Source organism: Anser anser, assembly GCF_964211835.1.
Source record: "Anser anser genome assembly, chromosome: 5".
Taxonomy (NCBI): Eukaryota; Metazoa; Chordata; class Aves; order Anseriformes; family Anatidae; genus Anser; species Anser anser.
Genome location: NC_139725.1, coordinates 19,054,950 through 19,075,079, shown reverse-complemented (window position 1 = coordinate 19,075,079; position 20,130 = coordinate 19,054,950). Strand labels below are relative to the sequence as shown.

Here is a 20,130-nt window from a genome sequence, read left to right as displayed (position 1 = left end):
AGTGCAGGGCTTGACTACTGCCCTCTGAGCACAGAGTGGCTTTAGCAGAGCTCTGAGCAGCTGAAGCTCTGGCTGAGCAAGAGAAGGAAATCTGTAAAGACAGACACTACTAGGGCTTGAACCACCATGAGGGCATCTGCAGAATAAATGTTGGGGATGAAAAAGATAGGCAGGCACCACTTTCTGTTAATGCACTGTATCTCCTGCCTCATGTTCAGACAAATAAATGCACATAAGCCATTTTTTCCTTTTCATAGCTGTCTTTCAGTCTGAATATAACACTCAATACTTCAGAATCTTATGGCTTTTTGGAGCCCAGGAGCTCTTGAATCCAGACCCTGCTTTGACACCAACTTTTCTCCGCTCTTGATCAAGTCATTAAACCTCAAAGCTGTCAGACACAAGTGTCTGTGGTAATAATCCCTGACTACTTCATGTTATTTTTGAGAGGGTCAGTAAAGATTCTGAAGGTGAAAATATGACTGACATACTTGATAGTGGGTCTGCCAAGAAATCCTAGAATTCCCAGGCAGTTCAGCTGCCTGAATTACAATTAGAATTGGCAGGGACGTACACAGGTGAAAGGCATTCAGGAACATCACTGGCTTCGGCTCTGGGTGGCACTTTGGTACCCGCTGTGATGACCAGAATGCCCACATGTTCTGACCATTTCTACAGGGGTGATCGAAACCAGGAATGGTGTCGGTCTGGGATCTGTGTCTCTGCGCTATTGCCTTTTAGGGTGCATCTTGCTTCTTGGGCAGTGAATTGAGAAAAATGTGTTCGAGACTTGTGGAAATATCTGCAGGCAGCCTGGACAACGAAAACAGGAAAAACAAAACACTTCTTACCAGGGGCTTCAGACAGCCTCTTAAGGGGGCACTCATGACTTTCTTGTGAGTCACTACCCCAAAATACTGTAAGTGCTATTCGTTCAGCGGGGCTCGCTCTGCAAGCTGGAAACAATCTAGGGAACTCTCATCTTCAGGTTGGTGGGGGCTGGCAGCATGCATGCTCTCTCACTGGGAACGAGGGGCGAGACGAGAAAGAGCACGGCTTCGAAATTGCTCTCATGCATGCTGTGGAGAGTGGAGCTGAGGGTCCCCTTTGCAGCTCTCATGGGAACAGCGAGGATTTTTTTGTGCCTGGAGGGTGGCTATGGCTAGGTAAAGTTGATGCAAACTGGGAATACAAAGAAAAGGTGCAGAGGCTTGGGAAGAAGCATGAAAATTCCTGCCACTGCCTGCTCAGTTGTCTGCTTGGAAGAGTCAGAGAGAAACTTTGGTGTATTATAGCCCATTTATAGCCCAGAGGACCTTCTTAGAACCTGAAGCCCTATTGCTATAAAAATAGGGGAGAATCCATAAAAGCAGCAGCATCTCATATATAGCACAAATCTTCTCTTACAAGATAGGCAAGAAGCTAAATGCTGTAATTAGAAGTTCACCGAGTTATTTTTTGTATGTTGCAGCTAACGACACAGAACATGGACTCCTGATTGAATACCAAGGCAGTAAATCAATGGAGGGTCTTTGCTACCGTTCATGAAATGCTCCAGCTGTGCTCCAAAGGATTATAATGTCAACAGAACTCTTGATTTGAATCACAGCCTTGCCTTCACTCAGGGGCCATATATTAGTCTTGAAAAGCAGGCAGTGTTTCATCGCTCAAAGAAAAGAGAATTGCTGAGCTGAAAATAAAACGATGATGTAGGGGAGAAACACTGCAACACAGCCAAAGGAGACGTATGGCAAATTTAAGCGAAACCCTCTTGAAATTTGAACATTATTATTCCATGTTTGAAGAGTTTAAGATAAGTTTCACAAGTTTAAATTTAATTCTTCCTGATACTTTCAGACAGTGCTGAGCCATCTGATTAAGTGCTGAATGTTGTGAATCCTCAGAGCTTCACCAAAGCCAGTAGAGCAATGCCAATTGACCTCAGACAAGGATCTGGCGCTAACATAGGGTATGATATGTACCAGCAGTCCCAAGAACCAAAACTTGTATCTTCTTAGAAATTGTCCAGAGAACAAATATCTTTCTGCATATAACTTGTGGTTATGTTTCTGCTTTCAAGCATGTACAAATAACGAAAAATAGGCTGTAGCCCACAGAGCTAAATTCCTGAAGGTGGTGTAAAAGGTGTAGTTTTGCCTTAACAAAACACTTGACGTTTCCCAGGAATCTTTTGACATTTAGCAGGTGTTCTCTTGCAATGATTGTAATAAATCTTAGCAACTCACATGCAACCAGGCAAAAAAAAAAAATAAAAGGCAAAAAAAAAAAAAAAGCTGAAGACTCTCCTGATGATAACCTTGAAGCTGTTGACGAGGTCACAGTGGTAGTGTCAGTATAGTGTCAGTAGTGTCATACTGCAGTTTGCACATGTTCTTACTTTTTTTATTTCTATAGGAATCAGCTGCTGCTAAAGTACACATGATACACATGATACAACCTAGAATCTTGATTATCCAAAGCTCAGTCATAGTCTCTGCTTCCTATAATACAGTTCTATCCGTGGTATTTATTGCTTACAGTGAAAAGTATCTCAGTTGTTCAAAACCGTAGTTACTCAGATTCAGTAACTGGACTCAATAAATCAATTTGCAGTTAATATGGTGAATCCAAAACCATTTTCACTCTCATAATGGTACTGAAAAAATACAAAAGTTTGCATAAAATTATTCAAAAAGGGAAAAACCTCACTTTAAATACTTCTCTTGAAAAAGAGGACGAGATATCACAGAGCTCCTGGAGCTTTGTGCAGGTTTATATCTTTACAAGAGCAAGAAAACTGGCCATTACTCCTCTCTGAAATACATAATTAATTGAAAATCCTGCTTTTCACAAGCACCAGTGTGGAACAGCAGCTCAAGTACAACAGGGTTGGAGAGTTGAGCCAAGTTCCTGAAATGCAATACCAGTTTCTATTGCACATACTCTTGCAAAGTCACGATTCCTGCTGAGGATGACATTAGCCTGTTTCCTGGCCTTGCATGCAGTTTATTTTGGTTCCCCACCACCATGTGTGAGGCGTGCACAGAGCTCTGCCAGCTCCTGCTCCCTCTGCCGGCAGCAGGATTGTGCCCAGGGCTCTTGCCCAAGGTGGCTGCCATGATAGCTTAGTGGTTGCTATCAGATGAGCCAAGAGCTTTCCTACAAACACTGTGCATCTCCTTGTTGTCTTGCATAACATGAACTCATCTTCTGGTGGGGTCTTTAAGTTCAAATATACATGTCACCAAAGTAAACTGTTAAAACATTTTACTGGCTTGCCATCACAAACAGTTAAACCAAATGAAAAAAAAAAGAATATGAGTTTGTTTCAAAATTAAGTGAACTTGAAGTGTCACATCTGCAAGTAAATGTTGTCAATGGTGTGTAAAAATGCATTTTATGAGTCTCAGTCACAGTGCTTTATTCCTGGAAGTATGTGCAGGAATTTTCTTTACTTTTCATCCATTTTCTCTACGAATTTCACGGAGGCAGCAGCACCACAACATCAGCTCAAGGTGTAAAGGTACTTTTCTTAACCTTCTCCGTTTGTATTTCAGTCTGTCCATGTTTCTTGTCTGAGTCTGGTTTGTCAAAATTGCATAGAGAAGAGGCACAAAGTGTCCTTCGGTCTTTCCACAGCTTTTTGACCAAATATTTCACTATTTTCTAAAAATATATTTCTTACTTTGTTTAGCTATACATGTTCTTTACATAGGCCATAACCTAGATTTGCTCCAAAACCTAGTAGGAAAGCATACTTTTGCCTACCGTTCTAACTCACCTTTAAAATGGGAACCTTGTTCCAATATTCAAATGCAGGATTATTCTACACATGCAGCTTATAAATTGAATTATTTTATATATATATATTTTTTTTAATAAGAATTCTTTGTTTTATGAATTTGGATTTTTTCATCCCACTAGAGGCATGATGAAAAAATCATTAAAAATGCAGAATTTTTCTGTTGAAAAGAAGTTACGTGGAGTGTTTGGCCTGTCCCATGAGATAGAACAATGTCATTGCAAAAACCACAAATGTTTTCATGTGGATCTATTATCAAAAAAGCTTTCTTAGTTTTTGTTCTTTGTAGAGAAGCCAATGTTTGTTAGAGTTCAAAACAGAAAGCAGTATTAAGTTTACATTAAAGTAATCTTACCTTGTACTGAGATATGGGGCAGAGTCCATCCTAATCCTTTAGAAAAAGGCATTAAAGGAAAGTTAGACTAGTCTTCTTCCTTTTTTCCCAAGGAAGTATTTAACCTGATCAGACTCCACCTCTTTTTTGTCTTGCCCCAGGATCTCTTTGCATAGTGACAAACCCGGAAGGCTACACAATCAAACGTAGGCCCTGAGTTCAGACCCTGCTACCTTTCTCTCCAGCAGCTGAAGCCTTACATTTGCCCACAGATGAGGTTTCAGAAGTGTTTTTTTGTGGGTTTGTTGCAGCCCCTTGGAGATACACAACAAGCAGCCATGAGCCTGGACACATCCCTTATGAAGAACTAAGGAGTAAAGAGTTGACCCTGGTCAGAAACCATTGGACTGAGTTCGCTAAGAAGGGGAAAAAAATGGGATCACCCTGACCCATTTATATTAGGATTTTTTTTTTTTTAAGGGAAAATCTCAGTCATGAAGAATCCTAGACCCCCTCTGGGAAGATCTGGGAACAGCTCAATTTCCTATGGCTATTTTTGAAATGCATGAACAGCAAAGCACTGGAGATGCAATGAGCTCATCATTCAGAACTGGGGAAAGAAATGGTTAATCTGATCCAGAGGGTTTTCTTTCCATATGCCCTACTGAATATGGCTAACAGATCCTCTGAGCAGACAGACTATGGGACACAAATAAACACAGTTTCTGCTGCTGTAGTTTTAGACCCATGTTGCCATGAAAAAATGTCTAAGGATTTAAGGATAATTTTCAGTTGGTTTCATGGTCTGAGCAACACATGCCTGGGAGACTCCATTGTCTGAGCAGTGTAAACCAAGCATATACTATCATACCATAACTATTCCATACCGAGTAATGTATGTCACCTAACTTCTAGTGCTACTGCCTCAGGTTGTCTGCAGGCTTCTTTCAGACTACCTCATTTCTGGCGGCATAAAGTAATGTTTGTGTGACTTCTAGTGGGAATGTAAAAAGGTGTAGCTAACACCTTTCTTGTAGTTGACACCAGTGTCAGGCACTTGGCTGAGCCATACTTTCCTAGTCTTTTGTTCTGTTTTCATGATTTTAGAAAGGTGCCAGCGTATGGGGAGCTCTCAGCTCTGGTTCTCCAAGGGGTGCATGATCCCAGCCGCACCAGGCCTTCAGGGTGCTCCTGCCATAGTTGAGCACTACAGATGTAGCCCTCTAGAGTCAGTTCTCTGTTGAAAAGCTGGGCGACCCACTCATCTCTCTGGTGACTGTTTCTTTTAAAAGTCTATCACAAAGCTTCTTTGAAGTCATCCAGCACATCATAATTACACTCTCCTCATTACACCTGAAGAGATTTAACTGGCTCACAAACCTGAGTATCTGAACTTGAAATTGCATTAAGCAGTTGAACTGTAAAAAGTAAATTTGTGAAGATGTCTGAAATTGCATTAAATAGTTGAACTGTAAAAAGTAAATCTGGGGAGATGTGTCCCATAGCCACTCTGTTAAAGTTTATTATCTCACTACCATCTGATCTACGCAGGACATTGCAGGACACTCATGCACAAGCAGTCCTTTCCTTGGTTCTAAATGATCAATAGCCTCCTAGCTTCCTTCTTAATTCTTTTTTTTTTTCATTAGCATCAGCATATCTCTAAATTCTACTCACAGATAAATCACTATTCTTCAAATCCAAACAGTTCAGACTGCAGTAAAGATCCTACAGCATTTGGGATTGTTACTGTAGGAAAACACAGCCTTTTCTTTAATGTGTGAAGTGAAGACTCTGAGCTTGTTTTTGTGGTCAGAAAGGGGATGCACCCTGGATTTCAGAAAGTCTTCTGCTATGCATCGGTGGCATCTAAACTATTGCAGAACTAAAACAGGATAGAGTTCTCTTTAACTGTCTAAATTTGGAGGTGGCTTGAGAATGCTAACAAAGGAGGACAGTTACCATCAACTGTTCTTTAATTATAGATCTGCTTGTTCACCTTCCCAAATCCTTCAAACCTTCCAAAAGGAAACAGGAGACATTTGAACTTGAGCACTGCTGCAAACTTCAAAGGCACTGGTTAAGACAGCTTTAAAAAAAAGCAACTCACAATCAGTTCAACACATTTTCTCCCAATGTGCAAAACATTTCATCAGTAAAAATTAAAGAAAAAAAGAACAGAAATCTTCTTCAACAGATAAGGAAGCAGATACACAGAACTAATGAAACTACTGCCTTATCCAAGCTATTTGGCTCTGGTGTGGTTTTTAGTTCTTACAGGGGTACAGATTTCCCAAATTTTTGTAGGGACTTAGCACACATTCTCTCTTTCTCCCTCTTTTTCTACAAATTCTTGCTGCTGAAACAAACCTTCTCAGCATTACAGTTATGGGCAATGCTCTCATCTGACAAACAGTACACCCAAAAACCAAGGCACCTTTTACTTACAAAAAAATAACTATTTTATTCACATGGGCCCCAAACGGTTCGTTGCATGCATTTACAGAAGACTCAAAGTACTCCAGAATCCCTCACTTGAAAAAAATGGCAATATGCCATTAGCATAGCAAAAGCTCAGAATCCGTGTTCCTTTTTTAAAATGTCATTACTGGAACAAAGAAAAAATAATGCTTCCATCCCTGGAGCTGTGGTGACATGCCGGGAGGACCAGAAGCAACCAAGGGGTGATTGAAGTCATCTCACTTCCACTTTTTAAGCTCAAAAAGATGCAGTAGTATCTGTCCAGATCTAGTTTGGCAGAAGACACTCTTTGCAGTCTCCTGTATTTGACATGCTACCTTCCCTCCACTGTCCGTGACCTCCCCACACAAGGAACAGAGGCTGACGAGACCCTTGGTGACCACAGCCATATTCCATGTTGTAGCACAGGAGGGTCATGATCACTTGCATCCTGGAGCCAGGAAAATGAAGTGTGAAGACAGATCCCAGTTTACCCCAGACCACCACATCAGCTTGGGCCACACGACAAAACTTGAAGCCCAAACTCCAGCATCAGATTTTTACCCACAAAGTCTGAAGGGCTTGTTCTTCCTTCACTTGGAAACGGTATCAGATGTAACTTGTATTATGTACATGCTAAATGGCTGTTACCATAAAGAATATTCTAACATGATAGATTTGAACCTGGAAGAGTTTATGCATTTCATCCCACTGTATGCTGTTTCACTTGTTTGTTTCTTTGATAGTATATTTCACCAGTAAAGGATTGTTTTTGTGTCCAGTAGAAAGATACTATATTTATTACCAATAAAAACAGCTTGCATTCCTAAAGGAGAAGAAGAGCTGTTGGTAAGGTCCTTTTGTGCACAGATTATGTTTTGATAAGATAGATCACAGCAGTTCTTATCAAGATCTGTTTGGCAGAGTGGCACACTGATCTCCTTGCAAATGTTTATCTCTTAGAAAACAATTCTGCAAGCAAACAATATGTAAATGGTAGTCTTAATTGAAAGTCTCTTTTTACAAGGCCTTCAGAATATTCCAGGTAATTAAAATTGAAACATTTAATTCCAGGAGTATAAAAATATATAGAAAATCCTTTGCTTTGGACACACACCTGTAACTGTATTTTCTGTATGTATATTACATTCAGTAGTTTCATGATTGCTAAACTTAGAAATGTTTGACTTAGTTTAATATATTTTCAGAGAGGTACATTGTAAACCACTCTCTTCCAGTACAATCCTTGAGTTTCTGAGGCCAGAGAAAGGATTTCTCACTTTTAATGCCATAGATTATACATTTTTTAGAGAAAAATTACATATAAATATGCAACACATACACATATAAATATGATGAATCTTATCATTTATATAAAATAAAAACAAACACTAAGATTCAAAGTTTTCATTGCCATCATTAACAGCTTTATTTTCTGAGGTTATTGTCTGAGGGGGAGATTCTGGACTTCAGTGCATAACTGTGGCGGGGTGCACAGGGCAAAGGTTTTGGCTATAACTCAAAGAGGCTTTTCAAGGGCATTGTTCTGTGATGTCTCTGGCTACAATTTTAAGTATATTCACTTGTTTGCTCCTCTGAGCTCATATTTACTGATGAGGCTGTGAATCAAACAGCTGATGACTAATATCAGTGTATTATAACAGCTTTGCTTTCTAGATTTTTTTCAGCCTGTACTGTTCTGGATGGGAGTAAACCTTCTGAAAGCTGGAGGAGTAACTCAGTTCAGGCAATTATAAGAGAGAGTTAAGCCTTGTCAACCAAACAGTTGAACTAATACCAGCCCCTTTCCAAAACCAGGTCCATGCAACCATCCAAATCAAAGGCATGTGTGGTCAAAAGGATTTCCGTACTTACTGTTTTGCAGAGGGTTGTGCAATGGTGAAGAAACACAGGGAAAAAAAAAAAACACATTAGGAAGTAAAGCCGGAAACTCAAGAACTCACAAAAAGGATTGCAGCAAACAGGGAAGGCTTGGGCCTAGGTACTGCCATTAAAAAATCTCACAAAAAAATCTTCCCCAGAATTATTTCATGCTTGTGGTGACTGAGGAAAACAAAGTTTATATGTCCTATGTAAATAAATAAGGTTATCTTGGAAACATCACCAGTATCACTTCTAAATATTCAGTGCTGGGGGGCATAAGTGTGAAGCAGTTTCCAAGTAAAAACGGGGTGCACCGCTATTTCTTGGTGAAGGCTTGTGGAAACGGGTACCAGACCTATAGCAAGCGGTGAAACAAAGAATCTCAGGATGACAGAGGAATGACACTCAATGAGAGAGAAAATCCACTCTGAGAAAGTGGAGAAAAATGTGTGAGTAAATTGGGAAATAATTCATGCTTTGTAACAGTTATTCAACATGGGGTAGCAATTTACGTTTCATAAACAACCATTGCTTTTTATGAACAGAGGACCACAAAGTACTAACATAATCACCAAAGACCAGAATACTTGTCATGGAGTTTTGAGCAGTTTGAGAGCAATGATGGGCTGAATAAAGGATTAGAAAAACTGTTTCAGCTATAAATCAAAAAGTTATGGATCTGTCTGGAAGGGCACCTGCATCAAGCACTTGACCAATTTCTTCCCTCTTAATTTCCTTCAGCGAGGAGTTAACCACATTGTCGCAGCTCAGACAGCACCATACACCTCAGCTGGAGAAACTCCAAATGCTATCAGCTTTGCTACCGAACTTGAATCATTTATTAGAGCAGTGCACAGGAGAATGAGCAAGTGTATGGAAACTCTGCTAAGTTATCCTATTAGATTCTGGTCCAAAGAAATAAAATGAGTTATAGGATACAGCTGGGATAATTATTGTGAATAGGATTTCAGCCTGTCTGTGTCTAAGAACTGTGGAATTAAAGGTTACTAAAAGAATATTAACTAATGAATGTCTGCAATGAAAAGTATTTCAACAAGAACATCCTCTTTACTTTGCACAGATTTTCCACTGGCTCCTGATTTAGAGGACATCGTGCTGCCTGACTAGTCCTGTGCAGATCCCATTTCCATTTTCAGTTATTTTGTAAGAGCAAAAAAATTTAGGAACATAGTGCACCATTACCTATAACCTATTTAAAACCTAGATCTATTCTGTGTGCACCACTTTATGTTACTTCGATGTACATAATTTCAGTGTCTTTTTGCATGTCATTGGTAAGCAGATTTTTAAAAAATTTGATTTTCTTATTCAAACACAATTTCTTCCTTTGTTGGAATATTAAAAAAAAGATACGAAGGTGGAAGTAAAATTGAGTATACTTTTTGGTATAAAGACACCTCTAGGTGTTCATTTTATAGGGATGTAAGCAGTGCTAAACCTATGACTGCTAGGCTTACTAAAGTCATTTTATATATTCATTTTAATTCTCTCTTTCACAAAATTCTCCCCTTAGTGATGAAAGATTTCACTGATGGGTATTAAAATATCATACTGTTATTCAGCAGATACCCCATAAGAAGACCTTCATGCCATTATGGCTTCAAATGGGATTTGTACCTCTCTGTTTCCATGTAATGTCATATTTAACTTACAGATCTTTTGTTAAATTCCGGTTGAATGCTTATTTCAGCACAGTTTCTCTTTTCTCCAGCTGTGCTGTGTCAAAGACTAATTCTAGGAAGTGAAGAACACGGGGCAAATCTCACTGAAATTATTAGTATTTGTGTTTGTCAAGTGCATCTAAATCTTTCTATTGTTCTATCGTCTCCGGTATATTTCCAGAGAAAATATTAAAGTGTAACCCTTTGCTAAAAATTGAACTTGTAATGTGGACTCCTCTCAGCTTTGCAAAAGTTAATTTCCAGAACAAGAGTATAAAAATGTATAGAAACAGATTTTTGTGGAATTAACCAGAACTCAAGATCATTAATCTCAGTCTAGAGTTACAGTTTTCAGTTTAAGACTACTTCAGTAAAATAATAGACATTTAAAAAGAAAGGAAAAGCAGAACACAGCATCCACCTTAAACTGGTGAGTCACTACAGATTTGTGTGTTCAACGTGACTGTTTTTTTTTTTCCCTGTTTTTTTTTTCCTGTTTTTTTTAGCTAAAACGTATTTACATATTTCACCTAGAACTAGAAATTCTCGTAGAAAACTCAGCTAAAGAAAAGTACTTAATAAATATTCTCACCCTCAGAGCCAAATTTTTCTATATCACAAGTTCAGTCAATACCACAAGCTCAGCTTTCACATCATACTTGGGACCTATTTTAGGAAAGGATTTATCAAATGGTAAATATGTATATTGCTAATGTTTGGCCAATGTAAATGCCACTTTACCAACATTCATTTATTTGAATGATGAGATCAGGAGTCTTATTTCTTTAATTAAACAAATTCAGAAATACTGCAGTAATGCGTAAGTCTGTTGAAAAATTTAAAGTAGCTTACAGTTTCGGGTTTCTTGAATGGTCATGGAAAAAGAATAATTGATACTAAATGATCATATAATAAAAATAAATATATGTTAGTTACAAAATAAACCAGCTTTCTGATTCCTGTGTTCCATACAAATAGAAATGTAGTCTTTTATGAGCAACTGCCAAAAGAGCCATGAAAGTGCTATGCTTCCTCTGTAGACACAAAATTGGTAAGTGTAAAATGTTCATATGATCTGGGAGGACAGAGTCACAGAGATAGTACTCTATGGTCAGCTAGAGTGAAAATACTAGCAATTATTTTTTTTTAAAGAAAAGAAAAATGTGAAAGCCATTGACAGAATTATTATATCAAACTAAATTACATTTGAATGTGCCTTAGCTTATCTCACATCTTTTTTACCATGGATAATAATTCTAAAACAGCTAAAAGTAAGTGGTGTGACTTTCAGGTATATTATACAGTGTATCAAAGATGCCCATGTTAATGCTTGCCATACAATCACAGCTGTTAGTTTCTTTTAGTAGTATTTTGAAGACTCTCATTCACTTCCAGTCCCAATACAAGCTCCCCCCACCCCATTAGCGTCCTCTCCTTCTTCGCTGGTTCTTACTGGGGGGCTTCAGGAGGCTCTCTCGATATCTTGTATTTGTGTGAAACAGTCGGACCATTTCATGGTCTTTGTTATCCAATACTCTGGGCAGAAAGAGAGAGGATTTCTGTGTCCTGCGAGTTTTAAAGCCCCTCCTGGGTCGTCCTTTCCCATTGATTGAGACATACCAGAGTCTCTCTGCACTGGCTTTGCGCTTCGTGCTGGCTCCATTAGGTACAGTCCGGTACAGACGGGATGCGTAGGTGTTGTAACCCAGCTCATGGATCCTCTCCACAAACTCACACTCTGTGTTATAATTCTCCTGGAAAGCAAACATGGCAAAGATTAAGAAAGGCTATTCAGGCCATAGCTCTCTTTTACCTCAAACGGATTGGACTAAAGTCATATGCAAGACTCGGCTCAGTTTTAGGCAAAGTGCAGCAACAAGTGATAAGAAAACCTTGGAGAAGTGCTACCAAAGGTAGCTCTTCCTCCCTCAGAAGAGCTGGGCCTGAGCTGCAGTGTGGTGAGGAGCCCGCTGCCACCAGCAGGAGAGTACTCCGTGGGTCAGAAACAAAGAGGCCAACAAAAAATTTGAAAACAAAAAATGGCATGTGAGTAGGAATTAACAGCTCCTCTGGTTGTTCAGCTGTAAATTTAATTTGTTTGTGCTTACAGGCCTAAATATGCCTGTGAGCCGCCGGGTGGATGATTTAATTGCGGCCTACCAAACTTTGTCATTAAAAAGGGAAAATCCTGTAGCTGAATATATAATGTGACACTTTAATTGGTATATTAGTAGCTAAATACACCTGTGGTCTGTTATAACCATTTTATTGCAATGTTTTGAGCTGTAAACAACGTGTTTATGAAACTTCTTTGCTCACTTCAGCACAACAAAATGAAAACACCTTGCCCACCTGTGTGTTCCTCCAAAATGCCAGGCTGCTCCTTTAACACAAACTGTAAGGGAGAGTACGTACCCATCCCGAGGGCTCACATTCTACATGATCAATCAAAACTTTCCAACTTTCCTCATGTTCTCAACTGAGAGAAAACAGTGTGTGAGAGCCTTGCATGAGGAACTCCTTCCTCCTCTCTGGGAACAGTAGAAGCAGTACAAATAAAGGACATCCCACACTGTACATCTTTTTCTTAACTACTGAATTGTCTTTGCTCTGTCTGTGAGATAAAGACATCAGTATCTAACATTTAAGGCACGGAGGCAGAAGGGAACTGCTATCATGGTCTTTATGGAGGTTTACCTTTAGAAATGCCTCTGAGGACTTGGAGAGGACACAGGTGGCCAGGCCGGGGCCAGAAAAGCCATAGGCTCCATTAGCAACATGTCTTTAATGCTGTTCGCTCACCAGAAATGCTGATAGGCATTTAACAAGATTTTAAAAGACTCCACATGTCTCAGTTTCACAGCTGTAAAACGGAAGTGCCCTTCCTTGCGAGGACAACATTTTGCACATGCTGTGGCGCTGGAGCCCATGCAAGTACCATATGTGGGTAGATTTCTGTTGCTGTCTGCCTCAGATCTGGCTGTAGAGGATTTATCATGGAAGATAAACTTCAAGGATTATCACAATGTACTAAGGACACAAAGGAGTTCTGCAGATTCAACAAACTTATTTTATTGACATGGGGAAATTGGTGAATCAAGGGATAACTGAGTTACACCAGTACCATTTCATAAAATGCTCCCTGTATCATTATCCCCAAAGAAATCAGACTTATTTGAAACCGGGAGCTTGCACAAGTTCCTGTCACAGTAACATCCATGAAGTAGTCAGCCAGTTTTTCTAGGCAAGCAAACCCAGGACGTTTCTCCTGAGCTTAGCCCTCACCCTTTACTTGTCCTGTGAAAAAAGCTGGAATTCAATAGCTGTGCCTGAATTGTCCCTCCAGTTCTGAAACAGTCTGTCTCAAACTTGAGCTGGACACCCATATTTAATTACAATATTAACTGGAGGCATAGCAGTGGTCAGCCTTAACTCTGGCACAGCAAAAATAGTATGTCCTCATTCCACCTCAGCTGCACTTTCCTTTGCCAAAATTGTTTGTTGCCTGGTGCTCTGTACCAGCAGAGAACCTTCATCTTTACAAAGGGGCCCTTTAATTAGTGAGCATCATGAGACACATTCCAGAATCTGGTTCGCAAACACTATCAGGATGACACTCTTGAGAAGGAGGAGTAAAATACATTAGAACAGGGGAGGTGACTGAGTTGATTGTGTTACCTAAGTTGCATTCACAAGGAAAAATCCCATGTGTCTTGAGAATGCATTATGTCACTCAAATCAATAGAATTACATAAAATGACTATTTGGAGGAAGAAGACTTCACATAGCCATACTTTACCCTATTCAAATCTGCTTTCCTACCACAGGATTCCTGGAGAAACTGCACAGTATGGTTGTTACACAGTGGCAGATCACAAGATTGCTGGGGAAGTAATCAAAGACGCTGGAAGAAATTCAAGTAGGTAGGTAATACATATAGTGTACACACTGGCTAATAGGCCTTTGTAAGTGCCTGAGTGTAGAGAAGTCTAAGCTAAAATATTTTATTCACGGAGGGGGAATACTGTCTGGGCTGAGAGGGCAAGACTCCCACTAATAACAGCAGAGCCCAGATATTACCTCAAAGATCGAGACAAAAGTTAAAGGAGTAGAATAAGGTGTTTATTTTCACCTTTATGTTCTTATACCTTCTCATACTTCCTTTCCTTGCTATAGCCCTGCCTTTTAGTCCCTGTGAATTCTTTCTCTGTCCAGCCAAATGCTCTGTGAGGAGAAACTCCTGTCAGTAGGTTGGTTTCCTGTAACAGAGATGCTCAATTGTTTCTGGATAATCTTCAACATTTATATCCCCTGCCAGTGTCCAATACCCATAGTGAATATGAGAGCATTTTGAATAGAGATGGGTATTCTGCACCACAAAGGCTGGCTCCTGAGGTCTTTATCAGTACACAAAATTGCCCAGAACTTTGGCCACATGAAGTACCTTTGCTGAATACATTATTCTGCTTTTGTCTGTACAGGCAGTATGAAAGTAATAATATAGCTTCTTTCTACTTTGTAAAGTACACTGATCAGGTTGCCTGTAACAATTCCAGATAGAAATCTGTTATAACAAAATATATTTTTATATTTATATGTTATAAAAATGTTATAGGAAAAATGAGAAAGATTTAAATCTTTTCTCTATAAACATTCATTTAAAAGAAATCAGTGCTCTCCACCGGACCTGTTCTCCCCACAGGAACTGACAGGCATATGCCAGAGGCTTAACTGAAACTTACCGACGCATAAAGTCTGCCCCTTTTGTTCATGGCCAGGTATCTGCCAGAGAACAGGCCCTTGATGGCAACGATCCCAACATCAACAGCTGTTATTTCAAGGATACCTAGAAACAGAAACAATTGTGAGATTTCTTGTTGTTCCCCATCACATGCAGTTTTCTGAGATCTGTTTGAATGACTGCTTACCTGCAGAGTATGATTTCATAGCTATCACCTGCTCACATCACAATCATACTGCAACCGTATGAACAAAACAAGACTATTATTTGAAACAATGTAAAACAACAAGGATGTTGGAATTGTTTGAGATAATCTCAACAATAAATCCCTTAGATGTCTGATTGAGACTGAACTCTTTCAAAAATGAAAAAGATCTGACACTGAACTACAGGTTCGCTTAATCCTATATGTATATAAGAAAGTTTAAATCCTCTTTAATGCTTAGGAACACAAGAGCTCTTGACTTATTGAAACCAGTCACAAAGCGGTCCATTTCAGGACAAAGCCCTTGCTGAGGTCTCCAGAGGGTAAAACAGAGCATTTCAGAGCCACGTATACAATTGTGAAAGGAACTTGCCAGTTAGGAGGTCAGTGTAGCCCTCCAGACAAGGACATTATGACTGTCTGAGCCAAGTTAAAAGGCAGGAGATGTTTCAGGCCATCAAAGATGGGGTCTCAAACACTAGAAGGGTATCACAGATAGCCTTGGCACAATACCTGCCAAAATGTTTATGTCCAGCCAACCATGCCACCATGCTGACGGTGGCACAAGTGGCTCGGGGGCCGTGCTGTAAGCGCAGGGCTCTCTGGCTCAAACTCTGCTCTCAGTCCAGCAGCTGTGGGGTGATGCAGCTGGGTACCGGCGGTGAGCCTGGCACCCAAACCCACTGCTGCCTTTGGGTAATGCTAAAGCAGAGCCGGGCGCCTGTCCCACTTGCAGAGCTGCATTGCTGGCCCAACCACGTCTGTGAGAGTTGGGCTGAGTTGGGTACAGCTGTTTTGAATCAGCCACCGGTTCGCCGCTGAAGGATGTCTCCTCTGGGCTTTGATAGCGAGGGGGTTTTCCTCTAGGAAATAGTGGTTTTCCTTTATGGACTTCAGACAGATCCCGGAGGTCTCCGTGTCTCTGCGTGCCGTCACCAGCCGGGATTTACGCTTCCTGGGGCGGCGGGGCCGGGTGCGGGGGCTCCCGGGGCTCCCCCGGGGCAGCGGGGCGCTGAGCCCCGCTCTCCTCCCTCCCCAAAGCCCCCCCCAAAAAGCCCCCCGCTCCCGACGGATCCCGTTTCAGCTCAATTACCACCGATCCCCTGCACATGTCGGAGGGGGCAGATGTGGTTCAGCCCACGGGGAGCCCCTCGGGAGACAGGCAAGCCGGGGAGGGACGAGGGCAGCCTGCAGCCCGCCGAGGGGGGCGGCGGGGCTCAGCACCGGGCTCACGGACGGGACTGGGGACCCCCGGCAGGATGCGGAGAGAGCAGGGCTGGGGTGTCCCGCAGAGACCGAGCCCCTCCGCCACAGCCGGGGTGCCGGCGGGCAGAGGGAGGAAGAGGAGGAGAGGAAGAGGAGGAGGAGCGGGAGCAGCCCTGTCCCGCTGCGGGCCCGGCACCGGCATCGCCTCCGTCCCTGCCGCAACTGGTCCTGGCGGACGGCCCCCTCCCCGCTCGGCCCTGCCCGGGGAAAGGTGCGCCCGGTACTCACTGAAGACGCTGTTCTTCTCCAGGGTGCCGTTGATCTTGCCGTTGGGGTGGACCTGCAGGTGGTACTTGGTGGCACAGAAGAGCTTCCTGCGCCTGGGCGCTCCCCCCAGGTGCTCGTAGACGCCGCCGCGGCCCCCCGCATCCCGGCGCGGTCGAGGGTCGCCTGGGGAGGCTCCGGCCGGGCCCGGGACGCACGGCTGCTGCCACAGGCTCAGGAGCAAGATCCAAATTACGAGCATTGTGGCATGATGGCCGCGGCGAGCAGTCTGCTGGGGCGACGGAGGCTTGGAGCGAGCGGCACCGGGGGTCCCATCAGGGACGTCTCGCTAGCGGCACGCCGGGCTGGCGAAGCGCGCTCCGGTCCGGGTGGCGAAGCATCGGCGAGTTCCTATCGGCCTCGCTCCGGCCCTTTTATCTGTCTCAGATTTACTTAAATCAATAGACATCGGCAAAGGCCACCGAGGAGTCCCAGCTGTTTGTATTAGATGGAGCTGCCGCGATGAGCCTTCTCCTTGGGTTTCCAGCTAGCCAGACGGCACGCATGAGAGACCGGGAGCAGGAGGAGGGGGGAGAGGGAGAGACCCACTGAAATTCGGCAGGAGACCGCGGGGAAAATAGCTGGTCGGCAGAGCATAGAAATAAAAGCCGCTTCCTGCAACAATAGCCCGATCTGCGACCAATTGATACAAAGCAGAGGAGGCAAAAGGTATCGGGCTCGTGTGAACTCCCAGAGTGCAGCGTGGATAAAATTACACACACGCAGCATCTCTTCCCGGCGCGCCGCACGCACCCCCCCACGCTCACACCCCCGCCGGGGGGGGCTGCGGCCGCCGCCCTCCGCCCCGCGCATCCCCCGCGGGGCTCCGCCGCCCCCTGCCCAGCCCGGTGTACCGGTGCCCGGCGCAGGCGGCCTCGGAAAAAGCGCACGTAAAACGCAGGAGCCGCGGAGAGGGGCTCAGCGCCCGGCTGCTCGGGGGGCTCACGGTGGGAGAGCGTTTTAGTGGGGTCAGGGACCCTCTGTCCCCCCCCCCCCTGCTTTGCCCCCGGTGTTGAAACCAAGCAGTTATTACTAAATCGGTCGGTTCACGGCTACAAGTAACACCCGTTATTTAGGCAGGTCTTCAGGATACAGTCGTTTCCAAATTAGCTTGGACAAAGTAGGGCCCGGCCGGAAAGCAAAAAGTTGTCGTATACGTCCTCGGATGCATTTCCAAGAAGCTGGAGCTAATCCTTTTTCTTAACTTTGGTGCCTGGTAAGTCTCATTAGCTGTAGCAGATCTGCACTCGCTACCATGTAGCTTCACACAACTGCCTACGCTTTCATAATATGATGGAGCTACCTATAAATAAATATAAAGGGAGGCAAAAGGTTCAACAACTCAGTGAATTACGCTGCCCCTGTGTGTTACTCAAAGGCAGCTCGTTAATTAGATTTGCATCTGAAACAGGCAGTAGGAGTTTGGGGAAGTGTTTCAGAGATAATTAGTATTAATGTGCTCGAAGGGCACACAAATACACCTTTGAAGTGAGTCACGACAGAATTCAAACGTTTGACCTTGATCGATATAATTTTTTTTTCCCCAGTATCGGTGAACATGTAGAGGTTTATAAAGTATTTTTTAAAGGGCATTCCTACGTAGAGCAGGAGGATTTTCTTACACGTTAAAAAAGGAAGCTTTTACTAGTGGGAAAATAAGCGAAGGGATACGACCTTTCCTTAAAAGCAACTCAGGAGGACGAAAAGGTCTCGAAGCTACTCCCTATTTTAAGCTGTGCTTAATATTTAGTAGTTCTCCAAGGCTAAAAGGCTTTTCATTATACAGCCGTCTGGAATAAAAGGAAACACATAAAAAACCCACAAGCACCCCTCTCCGCCATTACCACCCCTTCCTCCCCCTTTTCTTCTCCACCAGTTAAGCCCTAGCCTCACAAGGCGAGTTTGATCTGGGGATGATAAATGTTTGTACAATTAATTCTTTATTGCTGTTTTTTCTGCAGTGCCACTTCCAGGCACTAATGCAGTTCCAGCACGTTTAAGTAAAAGTAAACAGTTAGGAATTAAAATAATTAAAGCACCGGGTCTGGTTAAAAATAAGTAAATAATAATAAAAAAATAAAACGGAACAGGGCAGGACCCTGCTCTTGCAGTGCATGAGGGGGGGACGCTCTTATGCGGGCCAAACCCGCCAGCCCCTCCCGAAATGACCTTCGGGGGGCTTGCCTTTGGGGGCCATTTCGGCCCCCAGCTAGCCCGGGGCGCCCCGTGCATCGCCCCGTCCGTGCGCAGCTGACATTTGACGGGTCGGGGTTTGCGGGGAGTTTTTCATCAGCTCTCGGAAAAAAACCAAGCCCGCAAGATCCTTCCCACAGCCCCCCCCCCCCCCCCCCCCGCCTCCCACCGCAATAATAAACCAAAAAGACTAGTGGGTGGAAGAGTAACACGTTAATGACTTTTGCTTAAATTGCTTCCATCTTGATCACATTTTCATAATTAGCACCATCATCTACAAATCTTTCCGCCCTGGGCATCTAACACAGACGGGCTTCCCAAGCGATGTGTATTCTACTTATTAGGGAGGGGAACACTTATAGGTCTGTCATTAATGGTTCCCTTTCAAATGAAATGAATACGACCTCCACTGAAATATCAAAGGGCTGTAGCTGCCTCGTCTCACTTGGTACAACACTGAATAGCGAGCAACCTTAAGTCGTTTTGCTCTAGTCAGACATCTATACAATAAAACATAAGCCCGCTCTTGTATATTTTAAGTTGTCTGGTGACCATTTCTGAAAACAAAAAGGGTCCCTTTGATGTGGTCTAATTCTATCAGAGGGTGGGACGTCAGATGTGGTCTACCGATCCTTTCTGGAAATATTTTTAATTATGCCCCAAAGCTTCTTGTAGCCCCAGAGTAATAATCAGAGAGCAGTTTAAGTCTGTTACTTAGTGTGGAGGGGAGAATAGGCTCTAGACTGTATGTAACTAAGTTAGAATTACTACCAGTAATGATCTATTAATTCGCTTGAAATGTGTAACTCCAAATAGAACATGCTAGGTATCTATTATTCCTTATGCTTGATCCTGCTAACGGGATATTTCTAAGCTTTCTTATGGTTAAGCCATAAAGGCAGCATTTCCCCTGCAAGTCATAGGGTAACAGTGAGCATTTGAGACAGATGTTTGTATTCTTACAGAGTGCTTCTACTCCAGAGCACGCAGGGCACTTGTGTTAGCTGATCGCCCTTGGTATAGGAAGGGTGGTATATTCCGATATACACGTTCAAGAGCTTTGTGACAAAGCAGTGCATATTTCTATTCGGGTATTGCATAAAAGTAAACCTTGAAAAACAATGTAAAAATTTTGAAAGCTCCTCTCCAGAGGGGAAAACAAACAAACAAACAAACAAACAAACTAGCCAAGTTTTTGCAATGAATCGGCTGTAAAAGTGCCGTGATTCCGGACGAGCTCTTCCTACGCGGTCCAACGCCGCCGCTCCCTCAGCTCGCTGCCCGGCTGAGATTTACGGG

At 42.8% G+C, this 20,130-nt stretch overlaps 1 protein-coding gene across 2 annotated transcripts; it reads right to left on the bottom strand.

Moving 5' to 3' along the window:
• Positions 1–10,233: 10,233 nt before the first annotated feature.
• On the bottom strand, positions 10,234–18,925 carry FGF3 (fibroblast growth factor 3). Of its 2 annotated transcripts, XM_083838488.1 has the most exons (4): positions 16,603–18,925; positions 14,905–15,008; positions 11,783–11,916; positions 11,585–11,698 (listed from the first exon to the last, which is right to left on the bottom strand). In XM_083838488.1, coding segments are annotated over exons 1-4 (477 nt in total). In that variant the 5' UTR covers positions 16,841–18,925; the 3' UTR covers positions 11,585–11,697. The 2 variants fall into 2 exon arrangements, with proteins under 2 accessions (XP_083694613.1, XP_083694614.1); XM_083838487.1 differs by having other exon boundaries at positions 10,234–11,916; positions 16,603–18,919.
• Positions 18,926–20,130: the final 1,205 nt, after the last annotated feature.

Excerpts from the sequence above, each read along its gene's own strand:
- FGF3 (XM_083838487.1), bottom strand. The coding sequence starts at position 16,840 with ATGCTCGTAATTTGGATCTTGCTCCTGAGCCTGTGGCAGCAGCCGTGC. Across the intron at positions 15,009-16,602 it reads GGAGAAGAACAGCGTCTTCA|GTATCCTTGAAATAACAGCT; the intron begins GTGAGTACCGGG and ends TTCTGTTTCTAG. Across the intron at positions 11,917-14,904 it reads GGGGCAGACTTTATGCGTCG|GAGAATTATAACACAGAGTG; the intron begins GTAAGTTTCAGT and ends TTTGCTTTCCAG.